Below are 21,931 nucleotides of genomic sequence, written 5' to 3' on the forward strand. Positions count from 1 at the left end.
AAGTTGTACAATAAAGAAACAAACCATACCATAAGGCAATGACTGAATCTACTATGGTATCCAAAGGTATTTGCTAGAACTGTATCATGTACTGTTTGTTTGTGGAACTGTGAGTTGGTCTAACCACTCTGCTAAACAATAATTTGGAATTATACAATAAAAGTCACTGAATTGTACCTATGCTAAGTGTGACCCAATAATATTACCATTAGGCATAATTGTGACTAACAAGGTCAAAGATGGCAGGAAAGATCTCATATACTAAAAAAAATGATTAAAGTACAGCAGCACTTTTTACAGTAGCTGAGGAAAAAAGGATGTTTATCCACTGAGAGTGGGATGAACAAACTCAAATATGAACTTGATGGAAAATTATTTTATCATAAGAAATGGCCAGCCTAGTTGAAGAATTCAGAGAAGTTTGGGAAGACAAGACCGAACGGATGCAGATCAAAGTAAGCAGGGTAATGAGGACAATTTACACAATGAGCACATTAAAGTGAGTGAAAATAACACTGAAAGTCCTTAGAATGCTGATCAATGCAGTGAACGGGAATGATTTTTGAGGACTGATGGGAAAGCACACTTGCATCTCTTGTCAGAGAGGGGGTAAGCTATAGATGAAGGAGGCATACATTTTTAGGCATAGCACGTATGATGACTTGTTTCACTTCCCTACTCTTGTTTGTTACACGGCGGGGGGCAGGGGGGGGGGTGTGAGAGGTAGGTAGGAGAAGTCATAGGGAACTCCCAGATATGTAAAAAAAAAAAAAAAGTAATACCTGATTTTTGTCTTCTCCCTAGTATACTTTAGAGATAATTGTAACAAAACAGAATATGGCATAGAGGGGTGATTAAAAAACCTTTAGTTGTGGAAAATTCTAATGATTCAAAATGACAAAGCTACAGCAGAGTATAGGGATCTGAGAGGTTCTCTAGTTTAACCTATTCATTTCATAAATGAGAAAACTGAGGCTCAAAGAAGGGATATGACTTCTCTAGGTAACACAAGGAGTTAATGGCAGAGCTGAGAGTGGAACCCAGGTCTCTGGATTCCCAGCTCAGGGTTTTCTTTTCAGTATATACAGGTAAACAAAGAAAGATTTAGATTTAAAAATAACAGAAAGTTGGCAAATGTTAAAAGTTTAATACATCACACAGAAGAATGAATCCTGGGGAAAAAAAATCATGTTGATGAAAAAGTAGATCAGGAAGTAAAGTCACAGTTGTCATTGTCTTCTATGTTCAACTACCTAAAATGGATGTGCTATTTGTGGAACTGCTTTGTTATACCTGAGATTCAGGTATTATATACTTCAAATAACTCTTAGGTGGTATGTTCTGTGAGACCTCAACTGATTTAAGTTGTTGATCATTTAAACACAGTGAGGTTTTCGGATTCTTGAGCTTCAGAGAAATCATAAATTCCTAGAGCCTGGAGTCAGAGAAAGTTAAAGTTTTAACCTGAGCTTTATAACCCATTTTATAGTAAGATTATAAACATTCACAAAGTAATAAATAAAAAATAATATGTTACTTTTCTGCATGCTTGAGGACTTTCATGTTTGTGATATATTATATGCTGCAATAAAGTCTACTGTGATCATAATTTTAAAATTAATTTACTTAATTTCACTTGTTAATTGCCACTATACGTAATCTTCCTTTACAATATGTACTATACTAGTATCTGAATTAACTTGAAAGTGATAAAACTCAAATTCCCTTTACAAATAAGAAATTTTTAACGTAATACGTTCATATATATATTTTTTTCTTTTTGGAGGGGGGAAGGTAAGGCAATTGGGGTTAAGTTATTTGCCCAAGGTCACACAGCTAGTTTTTGCGTGTCTGAGGCCAGATTTGAACTCAGGTCCTCCTGACTCCAGGGCCGGTGCTCTATTCACTGCGCCACCTACCTGCCCCAATAAGTTCATATTTTTATAATACTTCTGGAGTTAGAAAGTGCTTTAACTATAGTCTATGTCAGATAACTTACTATTAACAGATGGTGAATACTAAGTAATCTGGGGATCATTAAAAAATTCCAAAACCTGTTCCATTTGATTCAAGAAAAAGTTCTGAATAACTAACTCAGTACTGGCTTAATGATAATAGACAGCATTTATATATAGCTTTAAGATTTGCAAAGCACTATACATGTTATCTCATTTAAACCTCACAACAATCCTGTGAAGGTAGGTAGTATTATCATTCCCATTTCACAGACCAAGAAACTGAGGCATAAAGGGTCAAGTGACTTGCTCAGGGTCACACAGCTAATGTCTCAGGCTGAAATTGAACTCGAGCCTTCCTGACTCTAAGTCTAGTGCTATATCATGTAGTTGCCCAATTCTTATATATTGCTAGAAGATGAAGCAGGTTAGTCAACTTTAAGGTGGCACCATTAAACATACCTATATAATACAACAATTATCTCTTTTCTGTCAATCCACATGCCCCCTTTCTCTTCTACAGATATATTCTTCCTACCTACCTTAGTGTAAAAGATTCACTTCAAATCAGCAGCACTTTTCAAGCCCTTAGATACTGTCCTAGGAGTTGAGAATACAAGGACACAGGCTACCTTCTCAAGGAGCTTAGGTTCTACTGGGAGAAGAGGAGGAAGAGACAACACCAAGGCAGAAAAACAGACAGTTTTTTTTGTTACTGGGGACAATCACTAGCAATTGATGAAGACTTCATCCAGGTCATGGTCGGGATAGCCAACCCAAGTAAAGCCTTGAGAAGTCCTAGGGAGTCACACACTCCCCTAGATAAGCAATGGCATAAAACTACTGTCGGTCGCCTCCCTCAGTCTCCCAGAGCTTCATTCTCTGGCTTCACTCTCTTGGTTAGTAAGGTCTGTTTTGCTATTGAGAGGGATGACAAAAACATAGACCACCGACTCAAACTGTCACATCGACCACTGACTCAAACAGCTACAAGACAAAACTATGAACTTTTTATTTGGGCACAGAAGGGACTGCAGTGCTTCTGGAGGGACTGTGGGAGGAAAGTCTGAGAATCAGTGTCATAGAGGAACTAAAGCACAAGAAGACTTTTTGACTTGTGTTTGAGCATCTTGTTAATATCACCGGTACTTTTCTCTCTTTAGATAAATTCTCCCTGGATTAGGGCTGAACAACTGAAAAGACCAGTATCGTATGGTATAAAGAACACCCAGTTCTGAAATCAAAGCCTGGTTTCAAATTCCTCCTTTTGACACTTAACCCAAGTGCCTTGTATAGATCATTTCCCTTCTCTTTGGCCTCAGTTTCCTCATGCGTAAGATGAAGGAGTTAGACTCAACGGTCTGCAAGGTACCTGGACTCATGAACCACAGAATAACAACTGCTGATGTGGGGCTGAATTTAAACCAAAAATTACAGATAAAATTTTGGCTAAAACTATTACCAATTTCTTAAAGCCAGAAAAATCTTTAGAAACAGGAGTACCAATGACAACATAATTTCTCTAATTTTTTAAAAACTAGCATAATGGTAAAATAAGTTTTTACTCACACATTTAAGTTAAATATTTTTGCCAATACTGAGAGGCAATTATGACAGAGGGGAAAGAATAGTTGTAGTTGGGGGACCTGGTCGTATACCTCCTTACCACCTACGAGGACCTCACTGGGTAACTCACAGTCTCTCTGCACCTGTTTCCTTCATTGGTAAAATGAGGGGAATAGTGAAAGTGCCTCTGAGATCTAAGATCCTGTGATCAAAGTAGGCTAAAACTTGGCTAACTTGCTCAAACATCATAATTCATCTCATCAAGTAACTCCAGAATATAAATAGACCAAAAACTTTTAACAAGTGCTCATTTAAAATGCAAAATTCAGACTAAAATATTTTTCGTACAAACTTGCCCAAGCCAAATATCTATATAATCAGACACTGCTCATTTACCTCTTGACTTAGTCGAATCCTCATCGCTATGGCTGGGAGGTTTCACATCACAGTCAGAGATGTTATGGTATTCTGCCTCCTCCTCTTCAGTTTCCCCTGGAATTGTATAATAATTTGTTTAAAAAATCATTGGTTGACACAGCCTTACAGTCTAATAATGTTCAAATCCTCAATCTGATCATGTTTCTGGGAAACTGAGGCATTTATCACTACAGGCAAAGCTTATTTTTTATCACTCTATATACAGAAATGTCTTTGCATTTATTATGCTAATTTTTGTTGTTATTGCAGTTTATATAGAGACTAATTTTTTTTCACCAAAAGGATCTTGGTGCTTTAAATATGACTACAGCTTAGTAATACTTCATCATTAACAGGCACACATATGAGACATGGTATACAAATAATGTCCATGCCCTTGTGTGATAGTAATGGAATATAAAGATCCCCCTGTATTGGCTTGGTTTTCAAATTGATTGTGTTAAAACCCAGAGCTTGTTAATCCCACTTGTGGGATGGACTTGATGTGAAAAGAGAGTCCTGAACTGGGAGGAGCTGGTGACGTAGATTTGGAGAGACACAAGAGAGAGGCAGAAGAACTTTTTGGAAGCAGCACCTCGTGGAGGCAGAGAGGGACCCCTGCAACAACAGCACTATTCTTCACCAGTGGACAGTATTCACTCTCTGACTGGCAGGACAGTCTCAGGAGTTCTTAACCAACAGCCAGGTTCCAGGACTTCTTCAATAACAGGACTATCTTTCACCAGTGGACAAATCTGGCAAAACAACATCAAAACAGACAGACAAAGTACCAGCAAAACAGCCATGTCTCCTCAGTCCTTGGCAGCTCTGGGGGCAGGTCTCAAAAGTCCAGGGCAATTCAAAGTCGCCCTCAGCAATCCTCTCAGTCCCTCTCTGCCTCCACGAGGGTGCTGCTTCCAAAAAGTTCTTCTGCCTCTCTCTTGTGTCTCTCCAAATCTACGTCACCAGCTCACCAGCTCCTCCCAGTTCAGGACTCTCTTTTCACATCAAGTCCATTCCACAAGTGGGATTAACAAGCTCTGGGTTTTAACACAATCAATTTGAAAACCAAGCCAATACAGGGGGATCTTTATATTCCATTACTATCACACCTTGCCATCTATTTTGAATGGGCTAAGGCCAGTCACATCTGTTCTGTGGTCCTTGAGGCATCTATTATCTGAACAAACATTTATGGACAAATCTAAAAGGTTAACTTTATAAAGCTTACCATGACGGGGGCGGCTAGGTGGCGCAGTGAATAGAGCACCAGCCCTGGAGTCAGGAGGACCTGAGTCCAAATCTGGCCTCAGACACTTAACACAAAAATTAGCCATGTGACCTTGGGCAAGTCACTTAACCCCAACTGCCCTCCAAAACAAAACAACAACAACAAAAATAAAGCTTACCATGGAAACCACATAGAGAACAAATGGACACTAGGTATTAGAAATGTGAGCAAGGAAAACAAAAACGGAAAAAGTTTAATATGTAACTGAGATCCTGACAAGACCAGTAAGCATGCCAGTTATGGGTTGATCAATTCATATTATACTGAAAAGAAGAACTCTAAAAGACTAAATATAGTTTGTGACATTCAAAAACACAATGATATGAAACTTTAGAATATCTGATTTAAAAAATCATAGTAATCAAATCTAGGATATACCAGGAACTTCTGGTTTCCCAGAACTAATTCATTTTGAGAAAGATACTATATATACATAGAATAGTACCTATCAATTCCTAAAAACTATTCTTATTGAATTATCTGCCCATTCTGCACCTTGTGAAAGTATAGTGAAAAAGAAATGCATGCAAGCACATGTCCCTCACTCATGATCCCTTTTCTACAAATTTCAACCCCAAAGGACATTTTGTTTGCTATTAGCCCAGTCTCTGGGTATAATATTACTTATAACCAGTATTAAATTGCTTGTGAGATAACAAATGCATGAAGACAGTACCTTCTTCAGAGAAATCAACCTTCTGCATTCTAGTGATTCCTAGGGGAAGAAAAGAAAGTCACATTTAATTTGAATACAGTTTCAGTGGCAAAAAAATAAAGTTGTAATTATACCTAGATTAGTAACAATTCTGCAAAGTGAAAATGAAGAACTATGAATCTAATAACTCCAACATTTTCAGTTGAATAAACTGTTAGCATTCTCTAGAGTTGTTTCAAGACTCAACCAGATATCTTGGGTAGGTGGCACAACACAGTCCTGGGTGCACCCAGTTAGAAGACCTGAGTTTAAATTTGGCCTCAGATACTTATTAGCTGTGTGACCATGGAAAAGTCACTTGAATCCTGCTGAGCTCAGTTTCCTCACCTGTAAAATGGGGATAATAATAGCACCTACCTTCCAAGGGTTTTTGTGAGGATCAAATTAGATAATATTTGTAACGTCCTTCCAACAGTGCCTGGCACAGAGTAGGCTTTATGTAAATGTTGGCTATTATTATTATTAGATGTATACCTGGCTGATTAAGAAATCCCTGTGGTAGGATGTTTATGATGACACTAACAGAAACTTTTGCTCCTATGACATAACAGTGATAGCAATTCTCATTGATACAATAAATTTCTGATTACAAATAAGAAACTGAAGGACTAAAGGGAAAAATAAATAGCATAAAGATTAGGAATGAGAATAAGCACTACTGTATTTTTTGGGGGCTGCTAGGTGGCATAGTAGATAAGAGTGTTGGGATTAGAGAAATGCAAATCAAAACAACTCTGAGGTACCACATCTCACCAGTCAGATTGGCTAAGATGACAAAACAGGAAAATGATAAATGCTGGAGAGGATGCAGAAAAATCGAATACTAATGCATTGTTGGTGGAGTTGGTGGAGTTCTGGAGAGCAATCTGGAACTATGTCCAAAGGGCTATAAATAAGTACATACCCTTTGACCCAGCAATACTACTTCTACTTCTAGGGTTGTATACCAAAGAGATCATAAAAGTGGGGAAAGGACCCGTATGTACAAAAATATTTATAGCAGCTCTTTTTGTGGTGGTGGCAAGGAATTGGAAATCAAGGGGATGCCATCAATTGGGGAATAGCTGAACAAGTTGTGGTATATGAACGTAATGGAATACTATTGTGCTATAAGAAATCAGGAGCAGATGGAATTCATAATAACCTGGAGAGACTCATATAAACTGATGTTGAGTGAGGAGAGCAGAACCAGGAGAACTTTGTACACAATTACAGACACATTGTATGTATGACAACCAACTTTGGTAGGCTCCTCTCAGCACTGCAAGGTTATAAGACAATTCCAGAAGACTCATAATGGAAAGAGATATCCACATCCAGAGAAAGAACTACAGTACAGCCTGAATGCAGATTGAAGCAAACCATTTGCTCTCTCTTTTTTTGGTTTTGTTTTGTTTCCTTATTCTCATTGTTCACTCCATTGGTTATAATCCTTCTTTATAACCTGACTAATGTTTAATGTGAAGGTATTTGTAGATCCTGTATTTAATTGCATGCTGCCATGGGGGGAGGAGAGAAAGGGGGAGAAAATTTGGAACTCCAGGGATTGTAGAACTGAATGCTGTAAACTAAAAGCAAATAAATTAATTTAATTTTTTTTAAAAGGTTAAGAGTGTTTGCTCTGGAGTCATGAGGACCTGAGTTCATATATGGCCCCTGACACTTATTATTGACATTTAACATCTGTGTGACCCCAGTCAAGTCACTTAATCCTATTTGCCTCAGTTTCCTTATCTGTAAAATGACCTGGAGAAGGAAATGGCAAACTACTCTGGTATCTTTGCCAAGAAAACCCCAAATAGGGTCACGAAGATCTGGATGTGACTGACTGATTGACCAAACAATAACAACAACTGTAGCATACACAAGTTAGGGTAAAAAAAAAAAAAACTCAACTAGGCAACTGGACAAAAAAACTGGTTTGTTTTTTTTTAAGCAATTGGGGTTAAGTAACTTGCTCAAGGTTACACGGCCAGTTATTTCTGGGTGTGGTGCTAAGTATCTGAGTCTGGATTCAATCCCAAGTCATCCCGACTCTGGGGCTGGTGCTCTTACTCACTGTGCTACCTGGCCACCCCTAAAACTGGTTTTTCTGATGAAACTGTCACCATAATTGGATAATTCGTCACAAAGGAGGAGTGAAGACAAGTTTCTTGCAGTGTAAGCACAAATTTATGCCCAGTGCTTCTCTCTGGATTGTTGATAGAAGAACTTATTTGATTCTAAATGAAGTATTTTATTTTAGTTGCAAGAAAAGATTTTTTTATAAAATGCATTTTGTTTTTATATCACATTCATTACTGAATTTATTCCTTCCCCTCTACTGTACTTTTAATGAGCTTTTTCTTGGAGTAAAAATGAATGATACTAGAAAATTAATCAAGAGCAAAGACAATCATTGGAAGAATTTTTAAAAAAATCCTCCAAAAGGAAATATTTTGCTAGCCTATTTCTATTTCATTGCATATGCCTGAAAGTAACAAAACTGTAATTTCTTATATATTTTTAAAAGACATAGTAATTCAGACTTTTCCTTAATTCAGGTGATCAATAAGTGTTTATTAAACACCTACTATGTGCTAGGTGTATTCCCAGAATACAAATACAAAAATATAAAAACAATTCCTACTCTCAAAGAGATTACATTCTAACATAGTTGTTTAAGTGTTCTTAGTATCCAATTGAGAAAACAGGGTTAGTGAATGAGGTTATTTAGCAACGTAATTATTCAATTGGTCTTACCTAGTTTTTCAATAAACCATTTAAATTTTAACAGGGTTAGCAATCCTAGATAAAAATTCCAAGTCAAATCTGATATAGACTCATGTCCAAAATTAATTCCTAAAAGTTATGGCTAAATTTAAAATGCTATCTTATTACAAAGAATGAATTAATTTCTCATATTTCATAGCCCCAAAAGCTCTTCAAGAAGTATTTCTGGAATTGGTATAAGAAAGCTCACTTTGTAATTTTAGGATCATGATACAGCATCTCATGGATACAATTTGGTCATTTGCTATAAAGCCATATTTCAAATAGTGGTGGAAATGATAATTTTGCCTGTATTTAAAGATACTTATGCAACAGGAGGCAGTGGCCAGAAACTTGAGAAAAAGCTTCATTCAACAGGCTAAGGTTGGGCTCAGAGTTCAGATTTAATGCAGGTTTCAAATGCAATCTCTGATTTAATGAAATTTACAAAACTGACAAATATAAATATTTAAAAGTAAACCTGACCAAAAATTGGCAACTTCTTAATCTACAAAGTTTCAATTTCGCTTCCCTAATAGCTGTTTCAACTTTCTATATTTCAACTTGCTTCTCTAACAAAATAAAAACTGGCTCTTCTTGTGATCATTCATAAGCTTTGTTAAATAAAGATCCTATTTAGGAAGAAAAAATGTTCTTGACAGAAGAGAATTACAATTGTTTTAAGATATATTTAAAAAAATAAGAAATTAGAAAAGGCAGCTAAGGAGACTTTTAGGTTCTTTTGGTATATCCTTGTGATAACTGAATTACAATGATTAAGGACATTAGGAAATGGTGATTTTGTTGATATAATGATAATAAGTTAGCATTTATATAGTTCTTTAGGGTTTACAAAATACTTTATAAATATTCACTCAATTAGAACCTCACAACATGTTGGGGAGGTGGGCCCTATTATTATTTCCACCAGATAAGGAAACAGAGGCAAAGAGAGTGACTTGCCCAGGGTCACACAGTCAGAAACCTCTGAGGCAGGACTCCAAGTCCAGTGCTCCTTCCGCTGTTTCACTTGGACACTTCCATCTCTAACCTCGCGCGTCTAACTCATAACTGTCTTTTCCAGTGATATTCATTTTGATTCATCCTTCATTGTCCCAGTCAAAGTAACTAAGAAGACAGAGATGATTGTGTAAATTCTTAGTGTTGAAACACAACTAAATAAATAGATGGTCTGTTTGAGAAGTAACAGTTAAGAATCTGTAACCCCAAAGAATTCCCCATCACCATGTACAAGTGTGTCTCATTTCATCGTAAAAGACATTCTTCATTACCTAGTGACTTCTTAGCTCCACTGGAGGCTGGAGAGAGAGCAATGAAAGGGGGAAGGGAGGGCTTCGGCAAATATAGAGAGAGGGCTTAGTTCAGGTCCCCGTTTGGTGTAGGGGTCAAGTGCACGAGAATGATATCATGAAGGAAATCAGGATGTGATCCACCAAGAATCACTGACAAAGACCCTCTTCTAATGCCCATGGATCCCTGAGGCCCAGGACAACGTTGGAGTTGTGCAATAACGAAAAGAGAACTATCCGAAAACTAGGCTGTCATGCCTCACAAGTGAGGGGGTCTCATCCCTACCTTCACCCCCTGTAGCACCAATGCAATATCTACAGCGTCTACAGTCACGATAATGACCATGACTATAAGCATCGCATGATGTTCGATCACAAAACATGCCAAACTCTCCAGATAGAGGACAAAGCTGAAGGATTTATTTAGACACCAGACAACCAAATCCCCAAACCAGTAAGCAGATTCCATCATAGTACCAAAGATATTCAGAAGCCATAATAATGCTGAGAGCTATGCCATCCTTCTTCAGCCTTCCCACAAACCAGTACAAGAGCAAGATTTACTCACAAAACTCTCTATCTCCTTAATGAGCACCTCTCTCTTCCCTCCTGTTTGGCTAACTCTGAACCAGCTTCCTGTGGGCTCTGCTTCCCTTCAGCAAAACTCCTCCTACCACAGGCTCCATGTGACCACATTCAGCCTACCAGGGGGCAGAGTTTATCTTCACAGCAGGGGAGGTCTTCAAACTCCCATTCCCATCACCCCCCCCCAACTTCAAGTACAACCCACTGGGCCAGCCCACTTCCAGTTGGTCTACTGTAGAAGAAATGCTTATTCAGGTGGGGGGTGGTCTAGGTGACTTCAATGGTACTTTCCAACTAAGGCTCTACGATGTATTTAATTGCATCTGAATATATTTTCATCATTCATACAAATGAATTTTTGTTTACTGACAATTTGAATGATCTACTGTCATTATTCTATTACAGAATTATATAATTCAAATTCAATATCGACAAACACATGCTAAATACCTACAAGGGTAACTAAGGCACTTTGCTAGGTACTGGGGATTAAAAGATTCTGTGGGCACAGTGCTTGCCCAGAAAAAGATTACAATCTGTTGGGTGTGGCAGGGGAAGTAAGACCCACAGCTAATAGGTCAGGATGTGATGTGGGTAAAAGGAAGACTCATAAAAATAAGTGCTCCAGGAAAATGTGAGGAGGCAGAGATAGTTTTCAATTAGGGGTTAATATCAGTGAAGATGTCACAGAGAAGACAGTATTCAGATGAGCCTTAAAGGAAAATGAAGATACTGAAAAACTGAGTTAACATATTCATTCAAAGTCCTCAGGGCAGCCTAGACAAATGCAAGAAGACAAAGGGAAGCAGACCACTAATCAATCCAGTCTGGTTAGATGTGGTCAAGCACATGAAATGAAGTAACATAAAACATGGTTAGGAAGGTCAATTAAAAATGAGAGGTTAAAGATATGCTCAATGCTAGTCATGCCTTCAAGAAAAAAGTGAGTGTGTGTGTGTTGGGGAGGGGCCCCCTGCGAGGACCGATGGGATACAACAATTTGTGGAAATCATTTCCACTGAAGCTTAATATTCCTATTGTATATTCCTAGTTGCATGGAAACTGGGGCACAATTAATCAGGAGGTACCACTTCTGTAATAACTACAGAAAAATTTTACTTTAGGGTTTGAAACAGTGACTTATATTTGTTTCAAATGTAAAGAAAAGTTAAAAAAATTGTTGTAAATGCTGATCTGCAAAATAAGGGCACTGGAGCAGATGAATTGAGGCCTTTCCAACTTTACTCAAAAACCAACTGGATAGAGGGAGGGCCCTTGAGAAAGGGCCACTTTAAATGCTTGGGAGCCACAAGAGGGCAATTATGGAACAAAGTGAAACTTTTGCTCAAGCTCTAAGCCAAGCTTCATACCAAAAAACAGTTTCTTAAAGAAAACCCCAAACCCTTTCCTTTTCTGACTCATTGCGAAATCAAGCTGTTCCTTGATAAGAATCGAAACTTATGTGCCTAACAGTTCCTCCCACAAAAGCATCTTCACCTTGGTGCAAGTCAAGCCTGGCTGATACAAAGAATCACAGAATTAAAATTGGGAAGGGATCAAAGTCAGCTAGTCCAAAAATACCTGCTTAAATCATGAATCTCTTCTTCCAAATAACAAACAAGTAGTTATGCAACCTCTTTCTGAAGCTAAGAGGAAACTCAATTACATTCTGACACGATATTATCAAAAAGTCAAATTGGACGAACTTCTGGGAAATTTTTAGGTGGAATAAACTGTAACTTCTACCCATTAGCCCAAGTCCTCTTCTCCAGAGCACGCTGCCCACAAAGCCTGGCCTCCCTCCAAATGTCTGAGAACTATTTCGTGGGGCACTGTGATTCTCACTGGTGTTGGAGGGCTTGGATTATCATCTGAACTGTCAGGTACCACCTAGTGGAACTCAAACAGGTGACTTTCCCCTTCATCTGTAAAGCAAGAAGGGTAGACTTTCAAGTCCTTTTAAGTCCAAAACCTAAGATGCCCTATCCCTACTTCCTGCTGCCAGGTTTTCTCTTCTTCAGATCAAACACATCCCAAATTCCTTAAACTGATCCAAATGGCAGTTTCCAGTCCCTTCATTATCCTGCTTGCTCTCTTCTCTGCATGCGTCTCAGTTTGTCAAAGCCCTGTTAAGATGTGTCCCAGAACTGGCTGCTGTACTCCAAATGGGGACTGACTGGGGAGGCCACATCAGGACCGTCACCTGCTTTGCTGTGGACATTAAGCTTCTTTTAATGTGGCATAAAATCATACAGGCTTTTTTGCTGGATGTAGCTTGCATCAGTATTTGCCTACTGAGCTAGAGATACAAGAATTCCTAGGGTTTTTTCATATAAACTGCTTTCTAGCCATGAAATTTACCCCTCCTCCTCAATACTGTGAATTTGAAAGAGGCTAAAATGAATGAAAATTTTTAAATGAAAGACTCATTTAACAAACAAATTTACTATCTCATACTTGCCTATTTTGTAAAGCTGAAACCAAAATTGTCAAGTCAGGACGCTGTTGTAATAGAGAATATAGTAAGCCTTCAAACCTTACTTATATTTATATAGCCACAAATCAGAACTTCCACAAACGACAAATTAAAAGCACAGCCACCAACCTGTTTCCTTCATTTTAGTATTTCCATTTGTCCCAAATGAGGAGTAATCTGCAACAAAGAGTAAAAAATGATCAGAGCCCAGAAGAAAACAAAGCCACATATAAGGAAATAAGATGCAGTGACCTTCTAAGAATACACAATTTAAAAACAAAAAAAGAGTAAGGTGCCTTTTCAATTCCTCTGATACCAGTGCAGCCACAGAATGACCATATCTTTTAGGCACCAGTCAATATATTGATACTAAGTAGAGATATATGCTGATAAGGAATATTTTAGGTCTTTTCGCTCCCCCTCCAGATGGGAAAGCAACTCATAAGCCAATGAAACAAAGGCATATATATATAAATCTGATTATTCTGCATAAGACAATTTCATGGATCTAACACAAAATCTTCAACCTTTTGTTTTTCATTACCACGCTAACTAGTAGAGATGAAAATCTTTTTCTTAGTCTTACAATCACCATAGTAATAAATGGAACTATAGAAACATATAGAAAATAAACTCTTACCAGATCCTGAACTTTTTATAGGTGGTCTACGAAGGTCAACTAGAATTGCAGAAGTCTCATTAGCTACAAGTATAGGAAGAAAATACATTTACGTGATTAGAAACAGTAAATATATTACACATACATTGAATTTCTCTCCTCATTTCTAAGCAATTCTAAATTTGCCATATATCAAAGAATAATTTAATGTCAAAAGATCTGTGATTTAATACTGTATTTAAACCTTGCGGTAATTCCCCTCACACTCTACCCCCTCTCTCTATCCCTCAAATCAAGCTGCAGGCTGATAACCTGCCCTTTGCTAGGCTGGTCCTCAGAAAACAGGCAGAACTTTTGCTGTCCTGTGCTCAAAGCCTTTCCAAAGCTTGCCAGTATTTGTACTTTGTGGGCATTTGACATCTCTATATCATGATGAAAAATCAAAGTAGGTACAACAGTGAAGAAGCAATACTACACTGATAAAGGGGAAAACTGAATACAAGTCCTTTACTTTCCTCAACTCAAATTTTTTTTAAATCCCAAAATATATAATGCAACATAAAATTTATCTCATATGTTCGTTACTATCTGCTTTATGAATTATCTTTGGAAATTTTAAATTCAAGTTTGTTTTCCAACTGCCCAGTACATTATTTTTCCACTTGACTAGCCTGAACACATTCAGGAAATGCAAATTATTTTAATTATTAAAACTTTAATATTAAGTCAGGGAAAACAGCATTACAAAGGCCATTTGCGGAAAAAAACAAACAAAAAACAAACCCACAAAAACAGTTCCTCCTTCCAATTTAAAGTATTCTCAAGCCCAATATAATCTCTCTTTCAGCTTAGCTAATGCTTTATCTTAATCACTAGCATTTAAGATACGATCAAGCACCTTTTTTCTGTCAGAATTTTTGCAAGGTATTATCCTTGAAGTGTTAAGGCACTTCATTGAGGCAAGTGGGCAGTGCAGTAGTTAGATGGAGTGGGCCTGGAGTCAGGAAGCCTACAGTTCAAATCCAACTTCAGAAACTTACTAGCTATATGACCCTGAGCAAGTCGCTAGATTTTTGTCTACCTCAGTTTCCTCAAAGTTGCAAAATGGGAATAATAACAGCATCCACCCCCCCCCCCCCCCCAGGGCTGTCTTAAGGATCAAATCAGAGATTATGTATAAAGTGCTTAGCACAATGCCTGGCACATAGTAAGTCCTTTTTTTTGGCAGGGCAATTGGGGTTAAGTGACTTACCCAAGGTCACAAAGCTAGTTTTGTGGTAAGTGTCTGAGGTCAAATTTGAACTCAGATCCTCCTGACTCCAGGGCTGGTGCTCTATTCACTGCTCCACCTAACTGCCCCACATAGTACATTCTTAATAAATCCCTGTTTCTTTCCTTCCTTATGACTCAGAGGTGACTGATTTGGGGGTCTTCTGGCCAGTGGAATGAAGTCCTGCTAAGTACTCTCAATGTGCATAGGCTCAATAATGACCTGCAGCCCAGCTCCGATCAGTTTGGTGACATTCGTCACTAAGCTGGCTTCACTTCAGGGTGATGAATTTTTGGCCTTTAGCAACTCTTGTAAGACCTTCTAAGATCCAATATGCACTGAGTGCATCACTTCCCTAGCTGTACAGCACAGATAATGGAACTGACTACACACAATTTTGAAATATATATTCTTTATGTTAATATTTTTCATTAATATGCTCAATTAAGCAACACTAATGAATAACGAACGTACTGTGTGTCTCATTGGAGATACAAAAAGGAGCAATGGCCTCAGTCCTGACTGACCAGGGTCTGGCACATCCATGAGTAAATAAAAGGCAGAATAGGAGAGGAAGAAAGGAATGAGCTCAGCTCCATGACAACATAGCTTTAACCTCCCTTTGTGAGGCTTATTTCATGTTAACTCCTTTCTCTAGATTCATCTTTACATTCTAGACAAATAGCCTACTAGCCACAGAGCATAGCATGGCTATGGCCACGCATTCACACAGGCTACTCTTGGCCAGAAGAGACTCCCACCTCTGCAGCGCCTCACAGAGTCCTTGGCTTCCTTCAGGGCTCAGATCTGAGCCATCTCCAGAGGAAGGCTTTGCTATTTTCTCCAGTCTCATTCCTCTCCTCTCCTTACCTTGTATCTTCTATTTTTGTATAACAGAATAGGATAACAAGACCAGATATCCCGAGTTGTAAGAGAAGATCCAGTTCAACCCCATGATGTTATGTAGAAATGTAAACTCCTTAATGACAGGGTTTATTTGCTTTTTATCTTTGTATCACCAGCACCTAGCTCACATATGGCCAGGGCTAAACACATGCTTGTTGAACTGAACTGGAGGAAGCAGCACCTGAGTTGAGTTTTGAAGGAAGAATTTCTTCGGTAGGCAAAAACAGGAAGGAAGTGAAGTTTGGGCACAAGGGGAATGTGGATAGTCTACACACAAGATACAGGACAAGATGAAGAAAAGCTTGTAAGCCATCCTAAGAGTATGTGTAGGAGAATCATGTAAAATAACACTAGGAAGGTAAGTTGGCCCCATATTGCAGAGGACCCAAGGATTCAAATTGTCTATGCTAATGGTTCTCCAACCTACTTATTTAGCCCTAATCTCTCTTCTGACCTCTAGTCTTGTATCTCCAACTGCCTACTGGGTATCTCAAATTGGATGGCCTGAAGACATCTGAAATTCAACATGTCCAACTCAACTTTCTCCCTGAGCTCTCCCTTTTCCAAACTTCCCTTTTACTATTGAGGGTCCCACATCCTTTCCAGTCCCCCAGGCTCAAAACCTAGGTGTCATCTTTGACTCCTTACTGTCTCACCAGCCCTCCCCACCCCATATCAAATCTATTGTCAAGTCCTGCTATTCTGACCTTTGTAACATTGCTCATATATGCCCCCCTTCTCTCTTCTGATGTTGCTGCCATGCTGGTGCAGGTGCTACTAAAATAGCCTACTGGTTGGTCTCCCTGCTACAAGCCTCTCCCCAATTCAGTTCAACTTCCACTCCGCTGTCAAATGGATCTTCCTCAAAAGCAGCTCTGACCACGTCACACCTCTGCTCAATAAACGTCAGTGACTGCCTATTACCTCAGATCCACTGTAACACCCTGTGTCTGGCTTTCAGAGCCCTGCAGAGCCTGACCCTTCCCCACCTTTCTAGTGCCTTTTACAGCTTATACTCCCCCATGTACTTTTTGATGCAGTGCCTCTGGCCTCCTGGCTGCTCCTTGCACAACAAACTCCAATCCCGTCTGCAGGCATTTTCTCTGTTGGTCCCGCAGGCCTGGAATGCTCTCCCTCCTCTCCCTCCTGGCTTCCCCGGCTCCCTACAGGAAGCCTTTCCCAGCCCCTCTTAAAGTGCCTTCTTCCTGCTGATTTGGTCCCATACGTAGCCTGTTTGTGCGCAGGTGCTTCCATGTGTCTCCCCACTAGACCATGATCTCCTGGAGAGCAGACCTATTTTTTGTCTCTCTTTCATCCTCAGCACTTAGCATAGTGCCTGGCACATAACAGGTGCTTACCACATTTTTACTGACTGTCAAGTTTGCATCGCGCTCTACTGAGTTAGGGAGCCATGGAGGTCAGGGGTGTGATATGGTCAGATTTGTTCATTAGAAAGATTCTGGGGGTGGCTAGGTGGCACAGTGAATAGAGCACCGGCCCTGGAGTTGGAAGGACCTGAGTTCAAATCCGGCCTCAGACACTTAACACAAAAACTAGTCGTGTGACCTTGGGCAAGTCACATAACCCCAACTGCCCTGCCCTCCCCCCTCCAAAAAGAAAAAAAAATAAAGATTCTGGCAGCTAAGGAGGGATGGAAGACAGGAACAACTGTAGGCTAGGAAGCCTATTTTGGAGGCTGTTATAATGGCCCAACAGAGGCAATGACAGCTTGAACTGGACTGAGTTGTGGCAATGTGAGGAAGGAAGCCATAACGCAGGGTCAAATCGACAGGACAACTTTGTTGTTGACAGAGTTTTTAGCCTAGCATTCAACAGTCCGTTTCAAGTACCATTTCAAATCCTTCAACCCTCCACATTTCAATGTGCCTAGGAGTTCTAGAAGTAGTTCTGAAGGGAAGCCTGTCCATGTGAAGATGAATGGAAGCTGGATTAGGGTTAGTGACCACTCCTTTCCTGTCTTACTAGGCAGTTTTCCCTATTACTGCTGTCCCCCCCGCCCACACACACACTTTAGGTTTTAGGAACCACTTTTAAGTCAGTTAAATATAATCCTCAAGGTATGTATGCCTTCTTTGCTCTCTTCTTTTTTTCAGAGCTGAAAGAGTTCCTTCAATGAGTGCTCTTCAGTTAAGATTACCTCTAAAACACAGCTATCAATTCAACAGATATTTAAGTGAGGGGCTACTGTGTATATGGTTACTGTGCACAGCGCTGAGGAATGATCTACAGAAGCAATGGACAGTTCTCTCTTGTGTGGGGGTTACATGAAGTTGGGGAGTAGATTGTGAAGAACAGGATTAGCAAAGGCCTCATTAGAGAGTTAGGAAAAGAGGACAATGGAGACACTGGCTTTTGGCTGAAGCCAAGGATCCAGTTAGGAAAGTGGGGAGGGCTCTAGCTCTGGAATGCCCAAGGAACTGCGGGAGAAGAGGGACAAGAGAGTGGTCCTTCAGGCCCTGGGCTTGATTACAGTCAGTCCTCAGGGGGATTTTACTATGGTGACCAGGGCTGGAAAGACTCATTTCCCTAGTACTGAGATACTCTTGGTATCTTTTCTATTGAGCCTCTCTACAAGCCTGACCAAAAGAGAAATGAGAAAATTTAACATTTCAAGGCCTAGATGATAGGGAGGTTGCATGGTACAGTGAAAGGACTCTGTGGCCAGAGGATGAGTTCAAATGCTCTCTTCTATGCATATTCCCCTTTGTGACATCAGGCAAATTACTCAACCTTCCTGGGCCTCAGTTTCCTCATCTATAAAATGAGGAGGTTGAACTAAATGATGTTCTGAGGTTCCTGCCAGCTCCAACTCCATACTCCTCTGACTGGAGACTCCCTGAGAATTTCAGGGAGTGGGTTCTGCCTTTGTCCCTCTATCCACTTTGAACCCACCTCTTATTTCCTACATGTCCTGCCCCAACTCTGATTCCTTATGAGTCTTGTCTTTCCCTATTAGAGGGGCAGCTTCTAAAGGGCAGGGACAATAGTATTTGTGTTTGTAGAACTTAATAAAAGCTTTTTTATTCATTTGTTCATTCCTCTAAGGCAGGGGTTAGTAACTGGTGGCACAGACTCCTCAGAATAACATTTTAAAATGCATAATATGAAACATACAGGATTACAAAGGAAAACAATTATACTTAAATACAGTTATTAAAACATTTTTTAAAAAAGTTTCTCAGGTTTAAGTGATAATACAAACAGATGCATATATCATTTTGGGCAAAGTCTGGGAACCAATTTGGTTTCAGACAGCTGATGAGACTTTGAAATATGTATAACATTAGTAATAATAAACTTGCATGCTCTAAAGCAGGGGTGAGGAACTTGTGGCCCTCTAGGTCCATTCTTAAGAGCAGCCCTTCAACTGAATCCAAACTTCACAGAACAAATCCTTTTATTAAAGGGATTTAGAGTCTAAAGCATCCCATAAATCACCTCATTTGATCCTTACAGCAGCCCTGTGTGACAGGCAATACAAGCATCATTATTCCCACTTTATATACAAAAAACTGAGGCTCATAGAGACAATTTTCACAGAACCTCCAATGGAAGAACTCTCGAGGCTATCTACTCCAATTTAATCTAAATAAGAAGCCCCTCAACAGCACCCATGACAAGTGGACATTCCATCTTTGCCTAAAGATTTCCAATTTGGGTAGAAGGGAGAGTAGAGCTGGAATTGCAGCTGAAGGAGAATGAATAGCAACAGGGGTTGTTCATTCTACTTTTAGGGAATTATCATTGTTAATAGCTCTCACCTTGGGTTAATGAGTGGCAGAGGCCAGGATCTGGACCTAACCTTCTGGATTCCAAGTCTATTGTTCTTTCCACAATGAAACATCCCTAACTAAATAGTCACCTTTATGTCTCAAACACTCTCCCCCAAATCTCTTCTTCTCTTCTCCCATAGTTTCTCTACCTTTTTGACCATAATATGGAACTGATTTTTTCAAACATCTCTTGTACTTAGTGAATTCTTTTTATGCTCCTTGTCCTTAACTTAATAATTACTGAGATGAATATTTTGTTTTCTCTAAGAAAGAAAAAAATATCAAATTAAGCTACTTTATGTATGAGGAGATTGAAATTGAGAGTCTCTCTATAATCTCATGTAATTTTGTTTTTTTTCCCTGTAGGTCAGTTACTCCAGGTAATAAAGAATAATACTATGAAATGGTCTTTTAGGAAGATTAATCTGGTGGCACTTGGCAGACTGTAGCATTAATGTAGATAAGATAAAAAAGGTAGGTAGCAGATGAAAGGGTAGAATGGGACAGATTTCTAGGGAAGAATTATTCAGTTTGTTGACTATAAAGGAGGATTTGATGGTATATGGGAGAAGAGGAAGGATTTAATTATCACTTATATTTTTTGAGCCTAGGATACCTCAGAGAATAGTGGTAAAAAGTAACATGATGTGTTTGGCTCAGAGTACATAGAATCTGAGTTGTAAATAACAACAACAACAATAAGCATTTATATAGCTTTTTAACATCTGCAAAGTACTTAGTATATACTGAACCATTTGATCTTCACAACAACCCTGGCAGGCAGGTGTTACCACTACTCCCATTTTACATGTGAGGAACCTGAAGCAGATGGAGGCTCAGTGATTTTCGGGGAATCACATAGCTAATGAGTCTTGGAGGCCGCATCTGAACTCAGATCTTCCTCACTCTAAGTCTAGCCCTTCAGACACTGTGGCACCAAGCAGAAATGCTTGTATACGCTGGAGGATAGGAAGGATTTATGGTAGGACTTTAATATTGAAAATTAGCTCAGTAAATAAATCAAATTTAAAATGTGGGGGAAATAAAAGTTTGTTAATGTTCAAGTAGAGATAACAGATGTTCAATAAACACAATGATTAATTAGAAAGCAACAAAAATGTATAAGTCTCAACTAAAGTCCTACTCAGATATCTTGTTATAGAATAGAGTTCACTTTGGATTTTCATCAAAAGCTACAAAAAGTTTAGTAGGCTCTACTAATCTAGAAAGGCTTTAAGTACAAGATACCAATGAATTACAGCTATGTCCAAGGATCAGCACACAGTGGCTTAACACCAGAAGACTTAACAATTGGGTGATGAATATTCTTGGCCACAGCAAGTCGCAAAAATAGTTTACTAAGGCAGAGAGGGATTGCAATCTGTATTGGTGGATAGAGGTCCCACACTGAAAAACAGTTACGAAGTACAAACAAGTATGTACATTAACTCTGAAGGATTCTTCAAATAATTTTGTTACATTGAAATTTTGCTATACTAATTAAGTGGATCACATATGCTAGGAAAAGAAATTCTAAAGATTTTTCTACTGTTATGATATAGGCAGCTAGGTGTTACAATAAAGAGAGCTGAGGACTTAGAGCCAGGAAGACTTGAGTTTGACTCCTGCCTGACATTTACTAGTTGTGTGACCTTGGGCAAATCACTTGACCTCTGCCCTCAGTCTCATCTGTAAAATGGGGATAATGATAGCTGTTACCTCCCTCCCAATGTTATTGTGAGGATGACATAATATTTATAAAGTCTTTCACAAACCTTAAAGCAACATATAAATTCTAGCTGTTAATATCATATTATTATTAAATATTAATAATAATATCATTATTAGCCCATATGGGAACTGACTGCTCTGTTGATAATACAATGCTGCTGTGCTCAATAAAGCAGCATCTGTCAAGAAGATAACACGATGTGTGTCATCATCACGTTGTGCTTTACGCTGTCAGTCAGTCAGTCAGTCATCAATCCTCACTGGTACATGCCACAGCAGTCGTTACTCGTTCTCCTTCAAACTCCTGCTTATAATAATCACTGACAGCTAGCCTTTATATATTGCCTTAAGATTGGCAAAGTGCTTTATATATAGGGATTGATGCACTTGGTCAGACCTGAAAGGAGAATTTGTCTTTCTGTAGTCATTCAGTAAAGTATTTCAGTCACCCACTGGTCAAGGATAACAGTCTATATATTCTTAATAATCGACCTTCTCTATTTTGAAGTAGGACTTAAGCTGGCTCCACAATAGGATAACTTAAA

The 21,931-nt window shown here is 39.0% G+C and overlaps 1 protein-coding gene across 4 annotated transcripts in view; it reads right to left on the reverse strand.

The window, feature by feature from the left end:
• Window positions 1–21,931, reverse strand: part of TOR1AIP1 (torsin 1A interacting protein 1) — a 39,967-nt gene that overhangs the window by 12,487 nt on the left and 5,549 nt on the right. For all 4 annotated transcript variants that reach the window (XM_069065455.1, XM_069065456.1, XM_069065453.1 and 1 more), the window contains exons 3-6: window positions 13,707–13,769; window positions 13,196–13,243; window positions 5,906–5,944; window positions 3,918–4,013 (exon numbers count right to left, since the gene is read on the reverse strand). In XM_069065455.1, the coding sequence (XP_068921556.1) occupies window positions 3,918–4,013; window positions 5,906–5,944; window positions 13,196–13,243; window positions 13,707–13,769 (246 nt within the window). The remainder of the gene's footprint in view (window positions 1–3,917; window positions 4,014–5,905; window positions 5,945–13,195; window positions 13,244–13,706; window positions 13,770–21,931) is intronic.

The sequence above is a fragment of the Petaurus breviceps genome, unplaced genomic scaffold, assembly GCF_028583685.1.
Source record: "Petaurus breviceps papuanus isolate PSGF00001 unplaced genomic scaffold, PetGlider_PUasm1.0 90692, whole genome shotgun sequence".
Taxonomy (NCBI): domain Eukaryota; kingdom Metazoa; phylum Chordata; class Mammalia; order Diprotodontia; family Petauridae; genus Petaurus; species Petaurus breviceps.